The sequence below is a fragment of the Zonotrichia leucophrys genome, chromosome 1, assembly GCF_028769735.1.
Source record: "Zonotrichia leucophrys gambelii isolate GWCS_2022_RI chromosome 1, RI_Zleu_2.0, whole genome shotgun sequence".
In the NCBI taxonomy this organism is placed as follows: Eukaryota; Metazoa; Chordata; class Aves; order Passeriformes; family Passerellidae; genus Zonotrichia; species Zonotrichia leucophrys.
Genome location: NC_088169.1, coordinates 3914237 through 3934790, shown reverse-complemented (window position 1 = coordinate 3934790; position 20554 = coordinate 3914237). Strand labels below are relative to the sequence as shown.

At 40.3% G+C, this 20554-nt stretch overlaps 1 protein-coding gene across 3 annotated transcripts in view; it reads left to right on the top strand.

Annotated features, from left to right (window-relative positions):
* Positions 1-20554, top strand: part of BRWD1 (bromodomain and WD repeat domain containing 1) — a 61568-nt gene that overhangs the window by 16897 nt on the left and 24117 nt on the right. For 2 of the 3 annotated variants that reach the window (XM_064705387.1, XM_064705396.1), the window contains exons 14-27: positions 25-175; positions 4220-4354; positions 5356-5484; positions 6632-6857; positions 7791-7976; positions 9857-10040; positions 12938-13028; positions 13947-14087; positions 15466-15551; positions 17183-17378; positions 19432-19548; positions 19647-19754; positions 20068-20192; positions 20291-20373. In XM_064705387.1, coding sequence (XP_064561457.1) covers positions 25-175; positions 4220-4354; positions 5356-5484; positions 6632-6857; positions 7791-7976; positions 9857-10040; positions 12938-13028; positions 13947-14087; positions 15466-15551; positions 17183-17378; positions 19432-19548; positions 19647-19754; positions 20068-20192; positions 20291-20373 — 1958 coding nt within the window. Of the gene's footprint in view, positions 1-24; positions 176-390; positions 478-4219; positions 4355-5355; positions 5485-6631; positions 6858-7790; positions 7977-9856; positions 10041-12937; positions 13029-13946; positions 14088-15465; positions 15552-17182; positions 17379-19431; positions 19549-19646; positions 19755-20067; positions 20193-20290; positions 20374-20554 lie in introns of those variants that run through there. The other variant, XM_064705406.1, reaches the window with a different exon arrangement.

Here is a 20554-nt window from a genome sequence, read left to right as displayed (position 1 = left end):
TCTGACCTGACTTTTCTCAAACAGTGACACTTGTGCAGAAGAAGACAAATTCATGAAGCCCAAAGTGACCATGATTGCCTGGAACCAAAATGACAACTATGTGGTTACAGCTGTGAACAATCACCTGCTGAAAGTTTGGAATTCCAGCACAGGGCAGCTGCTCCATGACTTGGTGGTATGGGATTTTCCTTCTTTTATGGGATTTTCCTCCTTTTGTGGGATTTTCCTTCTTTTGTGGGATTTTCCTTCTTTTGTGGGATTTTCCTTCTTTTGTGGGATTTTCCTCCTTTTGTGGGATTTTCCTTCTTTTGTGGGATTTTCCTTCTTTTGTGGGATTTTCCTTCTTTTGTGGGATTTTCCTTCTTTTGTGGGATTTTCCTTCTTCTGTAGGATTGCCCTGGAATTGCAGTGCCATGTGCATGCTGAATTTACAATTAGTAGTGAGATGTTCCTTGGAGTTCTTTTAACCAAAATTTGCTGCTTCCTCCAGATTTGGACTTTGCCTGTCAATAAAAGAACAAATAAATGTGGAATAAATAAATTCTTGTGCAATAACTCACCCATTGAATAATTCACCATCCTTTGGTAAAGCTTTATATTTCTACAGCTCTTGTTTGAGTGTAGAAAGTTTTTACCTTTGGAATGTTGTTGGAAAGTGGTTTTTGTAAAGTTTTCAATTTTTTTTTTCTTTTTCCTTAGAAAGAAAAGGAAAAAGAAAAAAAAATTGAAAACTTTAATTTTCAATTAAAATTAATTGAAAATTAATTTTATTAATTAATAATATTAATTATATATTAATATATAATTATATATTAATATATTAATATATAATTAATTATATACTAACTATATATTAATATATAATTATATTAATATGTAGTTATATATTAATCAAATAATACATAATTATTATATTTATATAATAGATATATAAATTTATATATTTATATATATTTATATATAAATATAATATATATTTTATATATATAATATATTATATTTTATATAATATAATATAATATATATTATTATATATTATTATTGATATATTAATAATATATAATTTATAATGTATATTATAGTATTAATATATTATTATTTATATTTTATTATTATTCATTATTATTTTTATTATTTTATTTTTCATTATTTATTATAATATACTATTATTTGTATTTTTATTATTATTCATTATTATTTTTATTATTTTATTATTTTTATTATTTATTATAATATATTTTATTATATAATATAATTTATATTTATATTATATATTTTATATATTTTATTATTTATTATAATATATAATATAATATAATATAATATTATTATAATATATAATATATAATATTATATTTTTATTATATTAATATATTTATGAAATTATAATATTATAATAATATTTATTATTTATTTATTATATTTTATTATTTTACTATTTATTATTATTTTTATTATTATTTATTATTATTATTTATATTTTTCCTATTTTCCTGTAGTTTAAGTAATAAACTGTTCTTTATGTTTAAGCTAGAGCCTGTTTTGCTTATTCCCAGTCACATCTCACAGCAGACCCCAGAACAAAAACTGTTTTCCTGGCAGCACTGGCTGTGCCAGCTCAGCCCATGCCAGCTGTGACCATCCTGCTGTGCATTTATTCCCCTTTCCCTGACTGTGCATTTCCCTTTCCCTGACTGTGCATTTCCCTTTCCCTGACTGTGCATTTCCCTTTCCCTGACTGTGCATTTCCCTTTCCCTGACTGTGCATTTCCCTTTCCTGACTGTGCATTTCCCTTTCCCTGACTGTGCATTTCCCTTTCCCTGACTGTGCATTTCCCTTTCCCTGACTGTGCATTTCCCTTTCCCTGACTGTGCATTTCCCTTTCCCTGACTGTGCATTTCCCTTTCCCTGACTGTGCATTTCCCTTTCCCTGACTGTGCATTTCCCTTTCCCTGACTGTGCATTCCCCTTTCCCTGACTGTGCATTTCCCTTTCCCTGACTGTGCATTTCCCTTTCCCTGACTGTGCATTTCCCTTTCCCTGACTGTGCATTTCCCTTTCCCTGACTGTGCATTTCCCTTTCCCTGACTGTGCATTTCCCTTGCCCTGACTGTGCATTCCCCTTTCCCTGACTGTGCATTTCCCTTGCCCTGACTGTGCATTTCCCTTTCCCTGACTGTGCATTTCCCTTTCCTGAGCTGTGCATTTCCCTTTCCCTGACTGTGCATTTCCCTTTCCCTTTCCTGAGCTGTGCATTTCCCTTGCCCTGACTGTGCATTCCCTTGCCCTGACTGTGCATTCCCCTTGCCCTGACTGTGCATTTCCCTTGCCCTGACTGTGCATTTCCCTGACTGTGCATTTCCCTTGCCCTGACTGTGCATTTCCCTTGCCCTGACTGTGCATTTCCCTTGCCCTGACTGTGCATTTCCCTTGCCCTGACTGTGCATTTCCCTTTCCCTGACTGTGCATTTCCTGACTGTGCATTTCCCTTTCCCTGACTGTGCATTTCCCTTTCCTGACTGTGCATTTCCCTTTCCCTGACTGTGCATTTCCCTTTCCTGACTGTGCATTTCCCTTTCCCTGACTGTGCATTTCCCTTTCCTGACTGTGCATTTCCCTTTCCCTGACTGTGCATTTCCCTTTCCTGACTGTGCATTTCCCTTTCCCTGACTGTGCATTTCCCTTTCCCTGACTGTGCATTTCCCTTTCCCTGACTGTGCATTTCCCTTTCCCTGACTGTGCATTTCCCTTTCCTGAGCTGTGCATTTCCCTTTCCCTGACTGTGCATTTCCCTTTCCTGAGCTGTGCATTTCCCTTTCCCTGACTGTGCATTCCCCTTTCCCTGACTGTGCATTTCCCTTTTCCTGACTGTGCATTCCCCTTTCCCTGACGGTGCATTTCCCTTTCCCTGACTGTGCATTTCCCTTTCCCTGACTGTGCATTTCCCTTTCCCTGAGCTGTGCATTTCCCTTTCCCTGACTGTGCATTTCCCTTTCCCTGACTGTGCATTTCCCTGAGCTGTGCATTTCCCTTGCCCTGACTGTGCATTTCCCTTTCCCTTTCCCTGACTGTGCATTTCCCTTTCCCTGACTGTGCATTTCCCTTTCCCTGACTGTGCATTTCCCTTTCCCTGACTGTGCATTTCCCTTTCCCTGAGCTGTGCATTTCCCTTTCCCTGACTGTGCATTCCCATTTCCCTGACTGTGCATTCCCCTTGCCCTGACTGTGCATTTCCCTTGCCCTGACTGTGCATTCCCTTGCCCTGACTGTGCATTTCCCTTTCCCTGAGCTGTGCATTTCCCTTTCCCTGACTGTGCATTTCCTTTCCTGAGCTGTGCATTTCCCTTTCCCTGAGCTGTGCATTTCCCTTGCCCTGACTGTGCATTTCCCTTTCCTGACTGTGCATTTCCCTTTCCCTGACTGTGCATTTCCTTTCCCTGACTGTGCATTTCCCTTGCCCTGACTGTGCATTTCCCTTTCCCTGACTGTGCATTCCCCTTTGCCTGAGCTGTGCATTTCCCTTTCCCTGACTGTGCATTCCCATTTCCCTGAGCTGTGCATTTCCCTTTCCTGACTGTGCATTTCCCTTTCCTGAGCTGTGCATTTCCCTTTCCTGAGCTGTGCATTTCCCTTGCCCTGACTGTGCATTTCCCTTTCCCTGAGCTGTGCATTTCCCTTGCCCTGACTGTGCATTTCCCTTTCCCTGACTGTGCATTTCCTTTCCCTGACTGTGCATTTCCCTTGCCCTGACTGTGCATTTCCCTTTCCCTGACTGTGCATTTCCCTTTCCTGAGCTGTGCATTTCCCTTTCCCTTTCCTGAGCTGTGCATTTCCCTTTCCCTGACTGTGCATTTCCCTTGCCCTGACTGTGCATTTCCCTTTCCCTGACTGTGCATTTCCCTTTGCCTGAGCTGTGCATTTCCTTTCCCTGACTGTGCATTTCCCTTTCCTGACTCTGCATTTCCCTTTCCCTGAGCTGTGCATTTCCCTTTCCCTGACTGTGCATTTCCCTTTCCTGACTGTGCATTTCCCTTTCCCTGACTGTGCATTTCCCTTTCCCTGACTGTGCATTTCCCTTTCCCTTTCCCTGACTGTGCATTTCCCTTTCCCTGACTGTGCATTTCCCTTTCCTGACTGTGCATTTCCCTTTCCCTGACTGTGCATTTCCCTTTCCCTGACTGTGCATTTCCCTTTCCTGAGCTGTCCATTCCCTTGCAGGGCCACGCAGACGAGGTGTTTGTGCTGGAGCCCCATCCCTTTGACTGCAGGGTGATGCTCTCTGCAGGCCACGATGGCAACATCTTCATCTGGGACATCACCAAGGGCACCAAAAGCAAACATTATTTTAACATGGTAAGATCATCTTCTGATCATGGGAAGAGTCTCTTTAAACACCATTTATTCACAGCAACCAGCTTAAGGAATTGCAACCAAACTCAAACTTTTGCACCTTTAGGGAAAAAATCCCCAACCAAATAGGAAAACCTTAACCAGCAAAATTTATTCTGTGTGAATAAATTTTGCTGGTTAAGGTTTTCCTATTTGGTTGGGGGATTTTTTTTTCCCTTAGAGCTTTTTACCTTAGATTTTGCAGATTTTACATTCTTTATTACTGAAGATTATTGAGCACTTCATTCATATTAATTGTTTTCCTCAGCTGAGGGTGAGATGCCATCTGAAAGGTTCTGTTTCAGGCCATTGTTTTAAGGCATTTTTATTTTCCACAGGATTAAAAATTATAATCTTAATATCCATGGGAACAGTGCTTGAGGGCTCCATTTGACAGCTCATCATTAATACTTTATATTAGGTTATTTTCTTTGAGATTTAGGTTCTGATCTAATGTTCATATAAATTTTTTATCTTTTTTCCCTGGTCAGTCAACAGCAAAGAGCTGTTTTTTTTATTTTTAACTTTTTTTTTTAACTTTTTTATTTTTTATTTTTTTATTTTTAAAAAGAGCTTTTTTTTTATTTTTAACTTCTTAAAATAAAGAATTTCTTCTTTCTTTTATTCTTAAAGTTTTTTCCTTGTCTAGAAAGTTGTTTAACAAAACCAGTCTATATTAGTCCACTTTATTTCAAGCAGTGTGCTGACAGCTAAAAAGCCTCTCTAAAACATGTTTATTTCTTTATTTTATTCTCTGAATAATAACTTTTCATAGCTTCTAGTGCATATTTTAGAATTGGTTCAGGACTTAAATTCAAGGGGAAGAAATATACTGAAGTAACAGAATTATTTGGGCCTTAATTGGAAGTGTTTAGGGAAATAGATGGAGTAATTAATTTTTTATGCTTATGGATTGCTCTGAAAAAATGGTGAAATAATCTTGATTTTTTTTTCCTTCAATCCAGATTGAAGGCCAGGGACATGGAGCTGTTTTTGACTGTAAGTTTTCACCAGATGGGCAGCATTTTGCATGCACAGATTCTCATGGGCATCTGCTGATATTTGGCTTTGGCTGTAGCAGGCCTTACGAAAAGGTAAGTTCAGCTTTTTATCACATCTCTGTATGGAGTTTCTAACTAAAATGACATTATTACATCAATTAATTTAAAAGTTTATATGTAAAAAATCATTTGTGTGGTTAGAAGATGTAATTATAATGGATTCCTTGATGTCTGTAAATTATCTTGCTTATATGATCCTGGCACAGCAGGAAAACCCAAAGTCTTGACATTGCCATGGGAGCGCTCCCAAGAATGTTCTGGAACACATTTTCATCTTGGACACAAATTCACCTCCATTGTTCAACCTCAAAAATGCTTCTGTTTCTCATTTCTGCTGATTTATCTTGCAGTTCTTTAGGCCTTTCCTCACTCAAGCCCAAATTCACTGTAGTTGATTAAATTAAGCAAAAATAAATTATTGATCCAACAATTTAACCTATCCTAGATTTTTTAATTTATCAGCCTGCTTCCTTTTTGTTTTGATAAATACACATTTCTTCTTTTCTTCACTTCCCCTCCATTTTTTTGGGGGTTGCATTTCTAGTCCCATGTGTTTTTAAAGAATTATTTTTTCCTTGCTCTGCATTCTCAGCTGAAATTGAAACTTGTTCCCTTCATCTTTGCCATCACTGCTGGAAGCCAACATTCTGACTGTGATCCAATAGTTCTGTAACCATTTCCCTTCAGTCTCATGGACTTCCAGTTGTAGAAAAAACTTCAGGTGGATATAGATAAAGAATGAAATCATGATTAGGAAAATTTTAATTTGAGCTGGTGTTGAGCTTTAGCCAAAGATTTCCTTGCAAGGAAACTTTGGGGCCACTCACGAGCTGGACTTGGTGACCCTTGTGGGTCCCTTCCAGCTCTGTGACTAATAATTGTAGGGGAAAATGCAGAATGGAGATAATTATTTTTAAGTGTAAAACAGTCCTTTTGCATCAAGTTACTTCAGCTTTTTGTTTTCTGAAAGAATTTTGTTGCCTGCAAAAACCACAATCAAAAGTTACAGTACTGAAAACCCATCCAGGTTAACTGAAGTTACACATAAAAAATCTTTCTGATTGGGAACTTGCCCTTTGTTCTACCTTTAAGTAGATTTTAGTGACTTTAGTGCTTGTTCTTAGTTCTTTAGCATATTTTTTTCCCAAATTGCTGACATAAAAATCAAATTTCCTTTTAGATTCCTGATCAGATGTTCTTCCACACGGACTACCGGCCGCTGATCCGGGACTCCAACAACTACGTGCTGGATGAGCAGACCCAGCAGGCCCCTCACCTCATGCCCCCTCCCTTCCTGGTGGATGTGGATGGAAACCCTCATCCCACAAAATATCAACGATTGGTGCCAGGAAGAGAGAATTGTGCAGATGAACATTTGATTCCTCAGCTTGGATATGTAGCAACAAGTAAGAATGTCACTAAAGCTCCACATACAGAAGTAGGTTATTCACTAGTTCCTAAGGGGGCAGCAGCAATTTAAAAATAATCTTTTTTTCACTTAATATTTTGTATTTATGTTCACTAAAGATGCTGGAAGGTCCTACAGTAAATACAGTTTAAAAAGGCAAAAAAATCAGTTTTTCAAATGGACTTGCAGTTCTTTTCTGTGGGCAGTGATGTTCACAAACTGATTGTACATTCCATAAGTGTCTTACTTGGAATCAATAATTGGAATAACTTCATTGAACATTTGATTCCTCAGCTTGGATATGTAGCTACAAGTAAGAATGTCACTAAAGCTCCACATTCAGAAGTAGGTTATTCACCAGTTCCTAAGGGGGCATCAGCAATTTAAAAATAAGCTTTTTTTCACTTAATATTTTGTATTTATGTTCACTAAAGATGCTGGAAGGTCCTACAGTGAATACAATTTGAAAAAGCAAAAGAAAAAAATCAGTTTTTCAAATGGATGTTGCAGTTCTTTTCTGTGGGCAGTGATGTTCACAAACCATTTGATTGTACATTCCATAAATGTCTTACTTGGAATAAATAATTGGAATAACTTCATTGAACATTTGATTCCTCAGCTTGGATATATAGCAACAAATAAGAATGTCACTAAAGGTACATTCAGAAGTAGGTTATTCACTAGTTCCTAAGGGGACATCAGCAATTTAAAAATACTTTTTTTTTCACTTAATATTTTGTATTTATGTTCACTAAAGATGCTGGAAGGTCCTACAGTGAATACAGCTTAAGAAAAAAAAAATCAGTTGTTCAAATGGACATTGCATTTCTTTTCTGTGGGCAGTGATGTTCACAAACCGATTGTACATCCCATAAATGCCTTCCTTGGACTCAATAATTGGAATAAGGTCCCTGATTTCTCTGTTTCCCAGGTGATGGGGAGGTTGTGGAGCAGGTGATTGGCCAGCAGACAGTGGACCAGGATGAGGCAGGCCTGGAGCCCAGCATTCTGGATGGGATGATCCGGCAGCTGCAGCTGGAGCAGGATCAGAGAACTGCAGCTGAACAAGAGTCTGCTCCAAGTGGCCCCCAGAACGGGGAGGGAACACCCAGGAGAGGTGAGAACTGCTGAGAATTCTTCAGGAATTGTTCTGTCTCTGTTTTTATTGTGCTGTGTGAAATACTGAAACAAGTTTTAACTTCAGTATAATTGTGGGGACTAAGATTCCTTTAACATTGTGATACCTGGTTATTTTTATTCATTAAAACACTGCTGCTCCTGGGATTAAATTACAGAACCTTTCACTTGAAAAGGAAAAGGTCATTAATAACATGCAAAATGTATACAATAGATTTTTTTGCAAATGTTTGTCAATGTAAGTTATTTTTGCATTCCTTACTTTCTGCAGAGTAAGTATTGTGCCATTACTAAACTGCTTTCCCTGTCCCTTCTTTAGAGATTGAAACAAGATACTTTCCCAAGCTCTGTCTTTGTAGTTTTAATTATGTAGATATATAATATAGATTTAAAAATATATATTTTCTTTCATAATTATATATTTGCTATATTTGCTCAGCTCTAGGAAAAGTGCTTTTTAGAGCCTCAATGGCCTCAGAGCTGTCTGAAATAGTTCAGAAGAGCCCTTGTGTCACACCACAACCCTTCCAGTGGGAAGTGTTTGGGAAACCACTGGAATGTGGAACTCAGTGCTCTGGTCTGGTTGACCAGGTGGTCATTGGTGAAATGCTGGATCTTGGAGGTCTTTTGCAGCCTGAATGACTCTGTGATTCTGTGAATCAGAAATAACCATTTTTAAAGTACTTTGTGTAATCTCTGTGTTTTCTACAAGACACATAAGCCTCCAGAATTGATGCCTTGGGAAGGTTCCCATAGAGCAGAGGATGGACAGAGCTCCAGAATAAAGCAGGGATTTATTCACAGCATCTCCTCCATGGATGCACCTTGGGCAGCACCAGAGCCCAGCCAGGGCTGCACCCAAGATGAACCAAAATGGCCCCAAAATGCACGGCCGGGCACGGGCTCTGTCCCTTGGATCAGTTCTGCTCCATTTGCACCTTGCAGTTCATTGTCCCATTCCAGCTTTAGCCCAGGCAGTCCCACCCTGCTTGTTTTTCTCTCTCCAGCCCACGGGGTTTGTGCTCTGGGCTGAGATTTGGGTCGTTTGTCCTTGGTGCCCTGTCACCGTCACATTCTCTGAAAAATCCCTTTGCCCAGGATTTCTCTCCTGGGAAGCTGGGAAGCCTCAGAGAAAAAGGAAAACAATATTACCTCATTTGCTTCTCCTGTGTTTTGCTGCCTTGGGATGTGGTTGGAGATTGTTTATCCAACATGTGAATTGTTTTTACCTATTGGCAGTGACGGCCAAGCTGTGTCGGACTCTGGAAGGAGTCACAAGTTTTCATTATTATCTTTGTAGCCTTCTGTCTGTATCCTTTCTCTATTCTTTAGTATACTTTAGTATAGCATTCTTTAATACAATATAGTATCATAAAGTAATAAATTAGCCTTCTGAGAACAGGGAGTCAGATTCAGCATTCCTCCCAACGATGGGGGACCCAGAAAATACCACAGTCCCCAGCTGGAGCAGGAATTGTTTTGTGTCCCTGCTCTGGGCACAGAGCTCACCATCCCTGAATGTGAACCCAGACCCACACACTAAAGCAGTACAGAATGGGAAAAATAGAAAAGCTCAAACTTAAAGCATCACTGAAGGCTCCAAGTCACGTACTTAGAGATAAAAATACATCCATTATTCTTTTTAATTTTTTTTTTAATCTTTTAACAAGAATCTTCCAGTTCCCTTCAGTTTGATTTGTTGATGCCGGCAATTTATTTACAGACACAAACAGGACAGGGCTGCTATGGAAAGTGTTTCGAGCTATTTATTTTTTCAGCATCAATCTCATGACATGATTATGCTAATGGAAAGATGCTAACCCTCTGATTTTATAGATTGCCACAATTTGTGTGTTCCAGCTTTCAGAAGGCCGAGTTTGGACATCCAGTCCCCGCCCAACATCGGGTTGCGGCGCAGCGGGCAGGTGGAGGGCGTGCGGCAGATGCACCAGAACGCCCCCCGCAGCCAGATGGCCACCGAGAGGGACCTGCAGGCCTGGAGGCGCAGGGTGGTGGTGCCAGAGATCCCCCCCAGCTTGCTCAGGTCTGTCTGCAGCCTGCAGGGGACGCCTGCAGAGGCTGCCCAGAGTGCCAGAACCTGGCAGAGGCTGTGTTCACCATGGGCGATGGTCACAAGTTTTGTGGGCAGATATCAGTTTGGTTTGTTTGCATATCAGAGGTTAATTGTCCAATTACAGCTTTAGGTAATGAAGTCATATCCCCTTAGTTTGCTTCTCCCCCCAGTTCACTTTTGTTTATTCTTTTGTTCAACTCCCAACTGCACTTGGGCAGTGCAAGAGCCTGGCAGAGGCTGTGTTCACCATGGGCAATGGTCACGAGTTTTTTGGCAGATGCAAGTTTGGTCTATTTGCATATCAGAGGTTAATTGCCTAATTCAAGCTTCAAGTAATGAAGTCATATCCCCGTCGTTTGCTTTTCCCCCAATTCATTTTTGTTTATACTTTTGTTCAACCCTCAACTGCTCTTGGGCAGTGCAAGAGCCTGGCAGAGGCTGTGTCCACCATGGGCGATGGTCACAAGTTTTGTGGGCAGATATCAGTTTGGTTTCTTTGCATATCAGAGGTTAATTATCTAATCAAAGCTTTAGGTCATGAAGTCATGTCCCCCTAGTTTGCTTCAGTTTTGTTTATACTTTTGTTCAACTCCCAACTGCACTTGGGCAGTGCAAGAGCCTGACAGAGGCTACGTCCATGATGAACAATGATTGTGAGTTTTTTGGGTAGATAAAAGTTTATTCTATTTGCATATCAGAGGTTAATTGTCCAATTACAGCTTTAGGTCATGAAATCATGTCCCCCTAGTTTGCTTCTCCCCCCAGTTCACTTTTGTTTATTCTTTTGTTCAACCCCCAACTGCTCTTGGGCAGTGCAAGAGCCTGGCAGAGGCTGTGTCCACCATGGGCAATGGTCATGAGTTTTTTGGGCAGATATCAGTTTGTTCTATTTACATATCAGAGGTTAATTCTCTAATTAAATCTTCAGGTAATGAAGTCATATCCTTCTGGTTTGCTTCTTCCCCCCAGTTCACTTTTGTTATACTTTTGTATATATTGAATTGCTCTTGGGCAGTGCAAGAGCCTGGCAGAGGCTGTGTCCACAATAGATGATGGTCATGAAGTTTTTTGGGCAGATAAAACTTTGGTCTGTTTGCATATCAGAGTTTAATTGTCCAATTACAGCTTTAGGTAATGAAGTCATATCCCCTTAGTTTGCTTTTTCCCCCAGTTTATGCTTTTGTACAACCCCCAACTGTTCTTGGGCAGTGGAAGAGCCTGGCAGAGGCTACATCCACAATATAGACCATGGTAATGCATTTTTTTTGGCAGATAAGTTTGGTCTGTTTGCATATCAGAGGTTAATTGTCCAATTACAGCTTTAGGTAATGAAGTCATATCCCCTTAGTTTGCTTCTCCCCCCAATTCATTTTTGTTTATAATTTTGTTCAACCCCCAGCTGCACTTGGGCAGTGCAAGAGCCTGGCAGAGGCTGTGTCCATGATATAAACCATGGTCAATGAGTTTTTTTGGGCAGGTAATAAGTTTGGTCTGTTTGCATATCAGAGGTTAATTGTCCAGTTACAGCTTTAGGTAATGAAGTCATATCCCCCTAGTTTGCTTTTTCCCCCCAGTTTATACTTTTGTACAACCCCCAACTGCTCTTGGGCAGTGCAAGAGCCTGGCAGAGGCTGTGTCCATGATATAAACCATGGTCAATGAGTTTTTTTGGGCAGATAATAAGTTTGGTCTATTTGTGTATCAGAGGTTAATTTTTCAATTACAGCTTCAGGTAATGAATTCATATCCCCCTGGTTTGCTTCTCCCCCCAGTTCACTTTTGTTCAACCCCCAGCTGCTTTTGGGCAGTGCAAGAGCCTGGCAGAGGCTGTGTCCATGATGGACAATGGTCACAAGTTTTTTTGGCAGATAATACATTTGGCCTATTTGCATATCAGAGGTTAATTGTCCAGTTACAGCTTCAGCTAATGAAGTCATATCCCCTTAGTTTGCTTCCCCCCAAATTCACTTTGGTTATACTTTTCAGGGCCTGAGGCAGCTGCTGTGACCTTGCTTTCCAGAAGGATTTTTTATTCTGACCAAAACTGAAGAGAGCTAACTAGCATTCTATACAGAATTCAGAGTTATGCACTGATCCAGTAGAGAATCTGTAAAATATAAAAGCTGCAACTTCAGGCAGCACTAGGGACAGCACAGCAGCTTGCTTTGTCCAAATTAAGAGCTGTTACACCAAAGGTAGAATGGATGCTGTTGGAATAGTTCAGTGTTGTGGGCAGATGTGCTAAAAACTCATAATTGTAAGGTCCATTCAATGAGAAGAAAAGGAAGTTGTCCTGTTGAATGATTCTCCCCTGTTTCAATATTTGAAGTCATCTCCAGGCCAGCTAGGTCACCTAGATTCTTGCTTCCTCCAAAATAAAAGATACAGGTTGAATTCATTTCCATGGAGGAGTTGGGTGGGATTGTGCTCTCTGTGAGACTTTTGGAGGTGATGAGTTACAGCCCCTTGAAATGCTAAACCAGCTGCTATCAGAAGTATATCAGTATTGATCTCTGAAAAGGAGAATTAGTAGCTGAACATCTCTGTTTAAAGCTGCAGCCACAGGTGCTGCCCCATCTCTGAGGGTTTTAAGAATCATTCCCAGTGTTAGGAGGTGGAGTGATTGCAAATGGAAAAATGTGAATTAAAAACAAGGTTGAAAATGTAGGTTATTATATTTTGATGTTGGGAAGGAAGACTTTCTTAGCACCCATATTTTTTACTGGTTTAGGATGGGTTAGAGTTAATTGAGCACCAATAACATCTGAAATTAAAAATTAAATGGAATTGGATGTGAGAGAGAATCCTTAAAGAGACCAGCATTGTCAAAACAGGTGTAGAATTCAATTTTCTTGTCTGTCTTGTAGGAAACAGGAAGAATATCGGATTGCAAAAGGGGAAGAAGAGAGAGATCTCTATGCAACAGAGAATAAAAAGTCTCTTGAGTCACTGGAAAAGGTAATGGCAGCTTCTGGAAAAGTGAGCACTCTGTGCCCAAGGACGAGTGGTGGTGTGGAAAATGAAAGCAGAGGGTTCTGGAATGGCTTTCCAAGGACTCTGATGATTCAGCTCCCAGTTATTGCAGGACAAGGCTTGGTTTATTTTTATGGATACCTGGAATTCTTTTTGCATTCAGTCTTGCCTGCTTCTGTGTGAGGTATCTGGGAGTAATTTTTGCAGGCAGGGTGGCTTTCAGGCCGTTCTGGTTTGGCTGCAGTTGCTCAGTTACTGCAAGTCCTGCTGAAGCACTGAGAGCATTCAGGGCCTGTGCCTGAGCAATCTCAGGTTATGTTGCTGTTCCTGTCATTTTATTTTAGATAACGATGTTTTGTGTGTGGGGAAACTTCTTCAGACCTCCCTCCTTTCAAGTGCTTTTTATCATCACCTTTTTGGTCTTGTGGGAGAGATTGGCAAGAAAGAAACATTGGTTATTGTGCTGTTTTTATAAGCCTGTTGCCTGATTTGCTGTGTCTTAGAGTACAAAACAATTTGATAAAAGAATTCTACTGCAGGATCCCCTTTACTGAGGGGAGCTGGGTTTCGAAACAAAATCATCTTTAAGGTCCCTTCCAACCCAAACCATTCTCTGCTTTTAAAATTGCACATTGTAGGCAGATATGTCTTGATTCTGTAAATACATTTGTCAGGTGATGTGAATGAAGCTGTCACAGTAGTTTATAAAGAATTTCTTAGAACAGCTAATAAATCCTAAATTTGTAACAGCAAATGTTAAACTTTGGCCTTACCTGAAAGTTATTTCTTGTGAAAGGGAGTTTTAACTTCATCATGCTGTTTGAATATTTGCATTCAGCAAAATATTTTTTTATTAAAATATATTTTTATTAAACTCCTGTCCTTTCCCTTCTTACAAATCAGAGTGACTCTGAGTCCTCATTAATCCAGTCCAAGCGTCGACTGCACAGACGGAAATATTCCAACTACAGAACACGGAAAAACATCGAGCAGCTGGAGTCCTCTGAGGAGGAGAGGGACAACTGCTTTGGCTTGATAGAGCAGGTGAGTTCTCCTCTGAGATTTTATTTTGATTTTGAGCTGCTCAATAAATGAAATTTCAGGTAGATGTGCCTTTTTTCTGTTAAACAAGCAAAGAAAAAACCCCAGGGAAAGTATTTCTTTAAGCATCATCATTGTTGGTACTTCTCAAATCTGCTGTGTTGCTTTAATAAAGACAATATTTCCTGTCAGTTTATAAATGACTCAACTGGTTTTGCTGAGAATATTCTAAACCAAATCCACAGCCCATGTCAAAAATCTGATGGACATTTGGTTGGCTTCAGGTGACATTTGGAGTTTAGATGTGGTTTTAATGTTTTTCTGTGGAAATTTTGAAGGTTCTTGCAAATGTGATTCCTCCACAGGGTGTGTTGCTCTGACCTGAGGTGACACAGGGCTTTGTGGACAGCAGGAGCTTTTTGTTGTGTCTGATTTGTTATCAGATTGTAAATGGGTGACAGGACTGCCCTTGGCTTGCCTTAACCACAAGGAAATAATTCTAAACTGGCAAAAGGAGAAGTGGAAGGAGCCCAAAAGCTCAGACTTGGAGCTTTCACTGAACAAAAGGGAACATGTTCAGGAGATTAGGAAATCTTGCAAATAAGATGAGCACTGGTATTTCTTGGGAATGGGCTCTCCTTGCCTCCTAATAAAGAATTTCAGTGTATAAAAACAATAAATCCTTCAATAGAATGTAAAGTTCAGTGAGTATTGCACTTTGATATTACAGTGTATGAGCAGGTTTTAGTGAGAGGACTCTCAGCTTTGTTACTCTGAAAATGACAATCACTTGGACTAATTCAAACATTTGAAGCTACAATTGAAATCTCATGGGATTTTCTCTTCTATTTTTATTTTTTTTGCTTGGCAAAATACAACTTGACACATGAGCATTGTATCATACTGACTCAGTTATGAAAAACACATTTAAAACATTGTATTCATGCAAACAGTTGGTGAACAATAATCAGGAAATTAGTAAAGTCATAATGTATTTTGGTGTATCTCTACTATTTAATGTTGCATTTAAATACATGCATGAGTACTCTAATTAGTACTTGGCCAATCATTTAATACTAAAAGGAGGGGCTGAAAAAAATCCCTCAACTTGCAGAACTAATGAAAAAAAATCATAGGAGTGACAGAACATCCCCTTGTTGTGTGTGGAGAGAAGATGTGATTGTTTTTCTTGATCTGTTCCTTTTGTAATATAAATTCTTCCCTGTCAGATTTTATTATGAACTTTACATGGCCTGATTACTTTTATTTCCATCTTAACTTTTTACCCAACTTCTTTAAATTTGATAATATGGACAACATGTGTTTAAGTTTCAGACCCTTAAAACGTGGATTTGGCTTAAGTTTGTATTTTTAAATTTAGGAAGCTGAAGAAAGTGAAGGCTCTGGTTCATCTGATGAAGAAGAAGAGTGGAGAAGTGACAAGAAAAGCAACAGTAATAGTTCTAGGTAAAGTGAAAAATGATATCCCATAATGACTTCTACTTGAATTTTGACAAATTAAGAGTTGTGTGAAAGCTCTGTTGTGCTTCAGAGGTGATAATTTAATAATAATAATAATAATAATAATATAAGGTAGAATTTGTGTACTTCACTGACACATTATATTGTTATTTACTGTTCCATTTCACCAAAACATTTCTATTTTATTAATGTAACTCTAAGTCTCTCTGGTTTTTTGCTGTATGGCAAAGGGGGATAAGAGTCTGGAATATTTTTATAGTGTGTTTTGGTCTGGTTTTGGAGGGATGAAAGATTTCATTTTGGAAATTTTTCCCCTAATTTTGTTTGGAGAATTTTTTGACCTTTTTTTTTTTGTTTTCCTTGCTCTTAAAAAATTTTTGAAAAATATAAATTTTTAAAAATTTCTAGTTTTATGTAGAACTGTTATAGATAAGTTTTTAATCACTTCCTTGTGGCTATTTTAGATACTGTTTTAGAATTCTTTAGTGCTAGAAATAAAAAATATTCAGAGAGAATGGTGGTACTCAGAGGGAATGCTGGTACTCAGAGGGAATGCTGGTACTCAGAGGGAATGCTGGTACTCAGAGATCCACTCTGGATGTGTAGCTGAGATTTGGATAAGTGTAAAGAATTTGAGCAGCATTTGGTATGTATGTTCCTTAGGGAGGGCTCCTAATTAATCCAGAATTCCATTGCATATATTTTGTCGGATCTCAAGATCTCAGTCCTGAGGTGCTGAGCCTCCGAGACCACCTTGGGGGGCTCGGGAGTCCTGGAATGTTCCAGAAGTGTCTGGTGGCTGGACTTTGACCCTACACAGGAGACGACAAGGATGAGGGCTTCACCAGGGTGAATGGTGAAGGGATTAGTTAATTAGAGGGTGAGAAACAGGATTTAGGATTTCTGTACAGGGGGGTTTAGAGAAGTAAGATGGAGGAATTGGGGTGTGTCCTGTCCTTCTTCTTCTTCTTCTTCTCCTCCATCTTCTTTGGCCACGGTGGCACCTTTGGATTGGTTATTACTGAGAGTGCACCGAGTTATAAGAATAGATGGTATTGGGGAAAAATGATAAATATTGTACACGTCACAATGGGTATAAAGATACGTGGCTGCCCCGGAGGGCAGACACAGTGTGCCATGGCTGACTGCTGAGCAGATCTTGTTCGGCTGAAAGAACATCTTTTAGATAAACAATTAATAAACATAAAAACCGAAAGAAGAACTGAAGCCTCTTCTCGTCCTTCGATACGCGGGCTGTCCCAAGGCCACCCCGGGCCTTTCCAGGCCCCTCAAACAGCCGAGATAACCGGACACTTGGCGTTCCCTGGGCGGACAAGAACCACCACAACCTTTCGGGGAGATAACCGGACAATATTTCTTGACTAAAATCACTGATTTTAGAATACCAGATTTTAGTTGTTTCAAGAAATACACTTTGAATTACGGGATTCTCCCAAAAATTCATGTTAAGCTTCGAGTAAAGCAATAGTTCCACGAGAGGCAAAGTGATGTTGAAGTTGTTGTCAAACAGTTGCTGTTTGGTGTTTTGCTGAGTGAATTGAGTTGTGCAGCAGTGGGAGCTGGGCTGAGTTTGTGTTTGTGTTTTTGTTTCACAGCGATTCCTCGAGCAGGTACTCGGACTGGATCGCGGACGCCGGCATCAACCTGCAGCCGCCGGCGCGCGGCTCGCGCAGGAACGCGCGGCGCTACTGCAGCTCCTCCGAGGACGACGCCTCCGCCGAGAAATCCTCTCCTCCCAAGAGGAGGAGGAGGAAGAGGAGGAAAAAACCCAAACCTAAAAAGCAGGAGGAGGTACGGTTTTTGTTTGTTGCAAGTTGAGTAGCTGCTGCTGAAGTGCAGGGTAAGGAAGCAAAAAGGGTTTTTGTGTGATATGCACTGATGTTGAATTCAGCACACGCACACGTTCAGGGTCCAGCTTTCTCTCCAGGGGCCAGTGCAAAGGAAATGGGAGGGACTGGCTCAGGAACACCTCTGTTCACACATAGGAACAGGGGAAGGAGCCAGTGGAGTGCAGCTTAGGAGATGCCCCCAGGGCTGTTGGGGCCTCTGGATGGTCAGAGTGACCCCAAGAAGTGTTAGAAAGTCTCTGTTCCCAGCCTGGCAGTTGAAGAAGCAGTCAGAGCTCTTCATTTTTCAGTCTCAAGGTTGTTTATTGTATCTTATCTATAAAATTCTTTCTCCTGTCCAGCTGAGGTCTGCTTAACAAGACAATCCAGGCACTCTGCCTGTCCCTGGGGCAGTGTTATCTTTTTATACTAAAAACTACATGTACAATGTTTGCAATTACTTTCCAATACCTATCACCTGTGTTATACAGTGAGCTCCTACTCTAAACCAATCTAAAAGTGCCAACATCAGTGCAGAAGATGGAGGCCAAGAAGAAAAAGGAGAAAGGCTGAACACACCCAGATCCCTCCATCTTTCCCCTCTGAATCCCCATTCTAAAAACCCCAAAATCTACTTTTTCACCTTGTGATAAATTCACTATCATTCTGCTTAATTTGTCATGGTTTGCAGATCTTCATATAAGGTTGGTAACTTGCTCTATGGGTTGTAATCAAACCCACAGGGGCATTTTGGGCTCTGTGCCAGGGTCTCTGAGCCCCCTGGCAGGGTCTGGGCTGCTCAGGACAGCCAGAGGAATGTCCTGGGTCCTGACACAGAACTTCCACACTTTTTTTCTGCACAATTTTCATTTTACTCTTAGGGATTAGGTGTCTTGGTTAGAAACTGCTAAAATAATTGTTACTGCCATCAGCCAAGGGTCTTTCTGTCAGCACACACAGGGAACATGGGATTGGTTTGAGACCATTCCCAGTGTGGGGGATCTGCTGATTTGTAGGGAAGGATCTGCATTCCCAGTGAAAGTGCTTTGATTTTCCCAGTGAAAAGGGTTCTCAAGGTTGATGGTGTTAAAGGAGAAATGTGTTTATTAAATATCAGTACAGAATATCAGAGTTTTCCCAAGGGATAGAACAAGGGGGAGGCTTTAAACTGAAGGAGGGTGGGGTTAGGTTAGGTTGGATTAGATTAGATTAGATTAGATTGGATTAGGGAGGAGTTCTTGCCTCTGAGGGTGATGAGGCATTGGGCCATGTTGTCCACATGCTGCCCTATCCCTGGAAATGTCCAAGGGCAGCTTGGACAGGGCTTGGAGGAGCCTGGGATAGAGGAAGGAGTCCGTGCTTGTGGCAGGGCATGGAACAAGATGATATTTGGTTTGGGTTGGAGGAGACCTCATTCTGTGATTCTGTAACTTAGCTGTCTCGTTTTTTACCTGTTTTAATGCATAGGGGACACAGTAACTGCATTGCTGGTAGCAGTTTATAATTGAGTATTTAATTTTTTCATAAGTTACAATGATTATTCTATTTTAAGCAACTAATTTTTTAAGTTAATTTAAATTAATTACCTTCAGTTACAATAAGTACTGTTAGCTATTTTCTCTCATAAAGGAACAAACAAATTCTTTTTTTTAGCCTGGGGTAATTTTGATGCATTTGTTCTGTTTTTCTCTCTATCTTTTCACTTCCATCTAAGTAGAATCAGCTTCTTGCAGCTTGAATAATTTTTAATTGGATACTGAGACTGTCATATAAATTATAAAACTTTCTGCTAAGGCCTGCATAATAATGACTTGCTCACTCAAATCTCCAGATAGGAAAGGAATGTTTAATATTAGAATTACAAATACAGCTACAACTCAAACAAAGCCTTGGAGGAATTCTGCTGATACCGTTTGGAAATGCTGTGGATTAGTCCTTTATAAATTAATCTGTTATCTGCCAAACCAAAATGGAATGATTTGTTTAGAATTCATGTCCATCATGTCTGGTTTTTGAAGGCTGATGCTGCAGCACAACCACTGAACTTGGAGCTGTCCTATGAGTGGCACCCCCCGGTGTGGATCACGGACACGGCCCTGCGAAGGTCCCCCTTTGTCCCTCAGATGGGGGACGAGGTAGGAGCAAGGGTTAAACCCTCCCAGTGCTTGGGATTGTTCTGATTGCTGAATTCAGGCAAACATTCACTCTTTGGGCTGCTTGGGGTGTTTTGTAGGTGATCTATTTCCGACAAGGGCATGAAGCTTACATTGAAGCAGTGAGGAGAAATAACATTTATGAGCTGAATCCACACAAGGAGCCTTGGAGAAAAGTGGTGCTTAGGGTAGGTCTGCACTGAGGGTTCTCTGGGTTTCTAACAGTCTGTGACTGAGGAGTTTTGTTATTCTGTTTGCAAAACATGGATTTGGGAGGTTACTGATGTATCCCTATGGGGAAGGTGTGTGCAATCACCAGATTGCCTGCAGAATTTCCTGTGGGAAGCCAAATGAAAGATCTGTGTTAAAATCCTAAGGCTGACCCACTGCCTTCCATTCAAATCTCAAATCTCATTTTGCTGGTTAATTCATGTTAAACTAACAGCTCTGTGCATGGTCCCTAAGACAAAACTTGCTGAAGCTGTTTGTTGTTTCCTTTAGGATCAGGAATTGGTAAAAATTGTTGGAATCAGATACGAGGTCGGTCCTCCCACGTTGTGTTGCCTCAAGCTTGCCTTTATCGATCACGCCACTGGGAAACACACAGACAAATCATTTTCCATCAGGTATGTGCAGTTTTAGTTCCCTGAAAAGTGGTTAAGAATATATTTCTCTTCTTCCTAAAGCCCTGAGGTGCACGTGAGTGATGATTTTTTCTGTCCAGATACCACGACATGCCCGATGTCATCGACTTCCTCATCCTACGGCAGTTCTACGACGAAGCCCGGCAGAGGAACTGGCAGGCCTGTAAGTGTTGGCTGAGTGCTGGACTGAACAGTTTAGAAATCACAAATGTGTCCTTAGCTAATTGCTGCATGTGTTTGTAGGGTCAGGAGTCAGAAATTTGATCCTTGGAGGGACTGCAGTAGATGTAAATAAAGACAATCCCTGTATTTATGTAGCCAGACTGTTCTGCTCCCTTTTTATT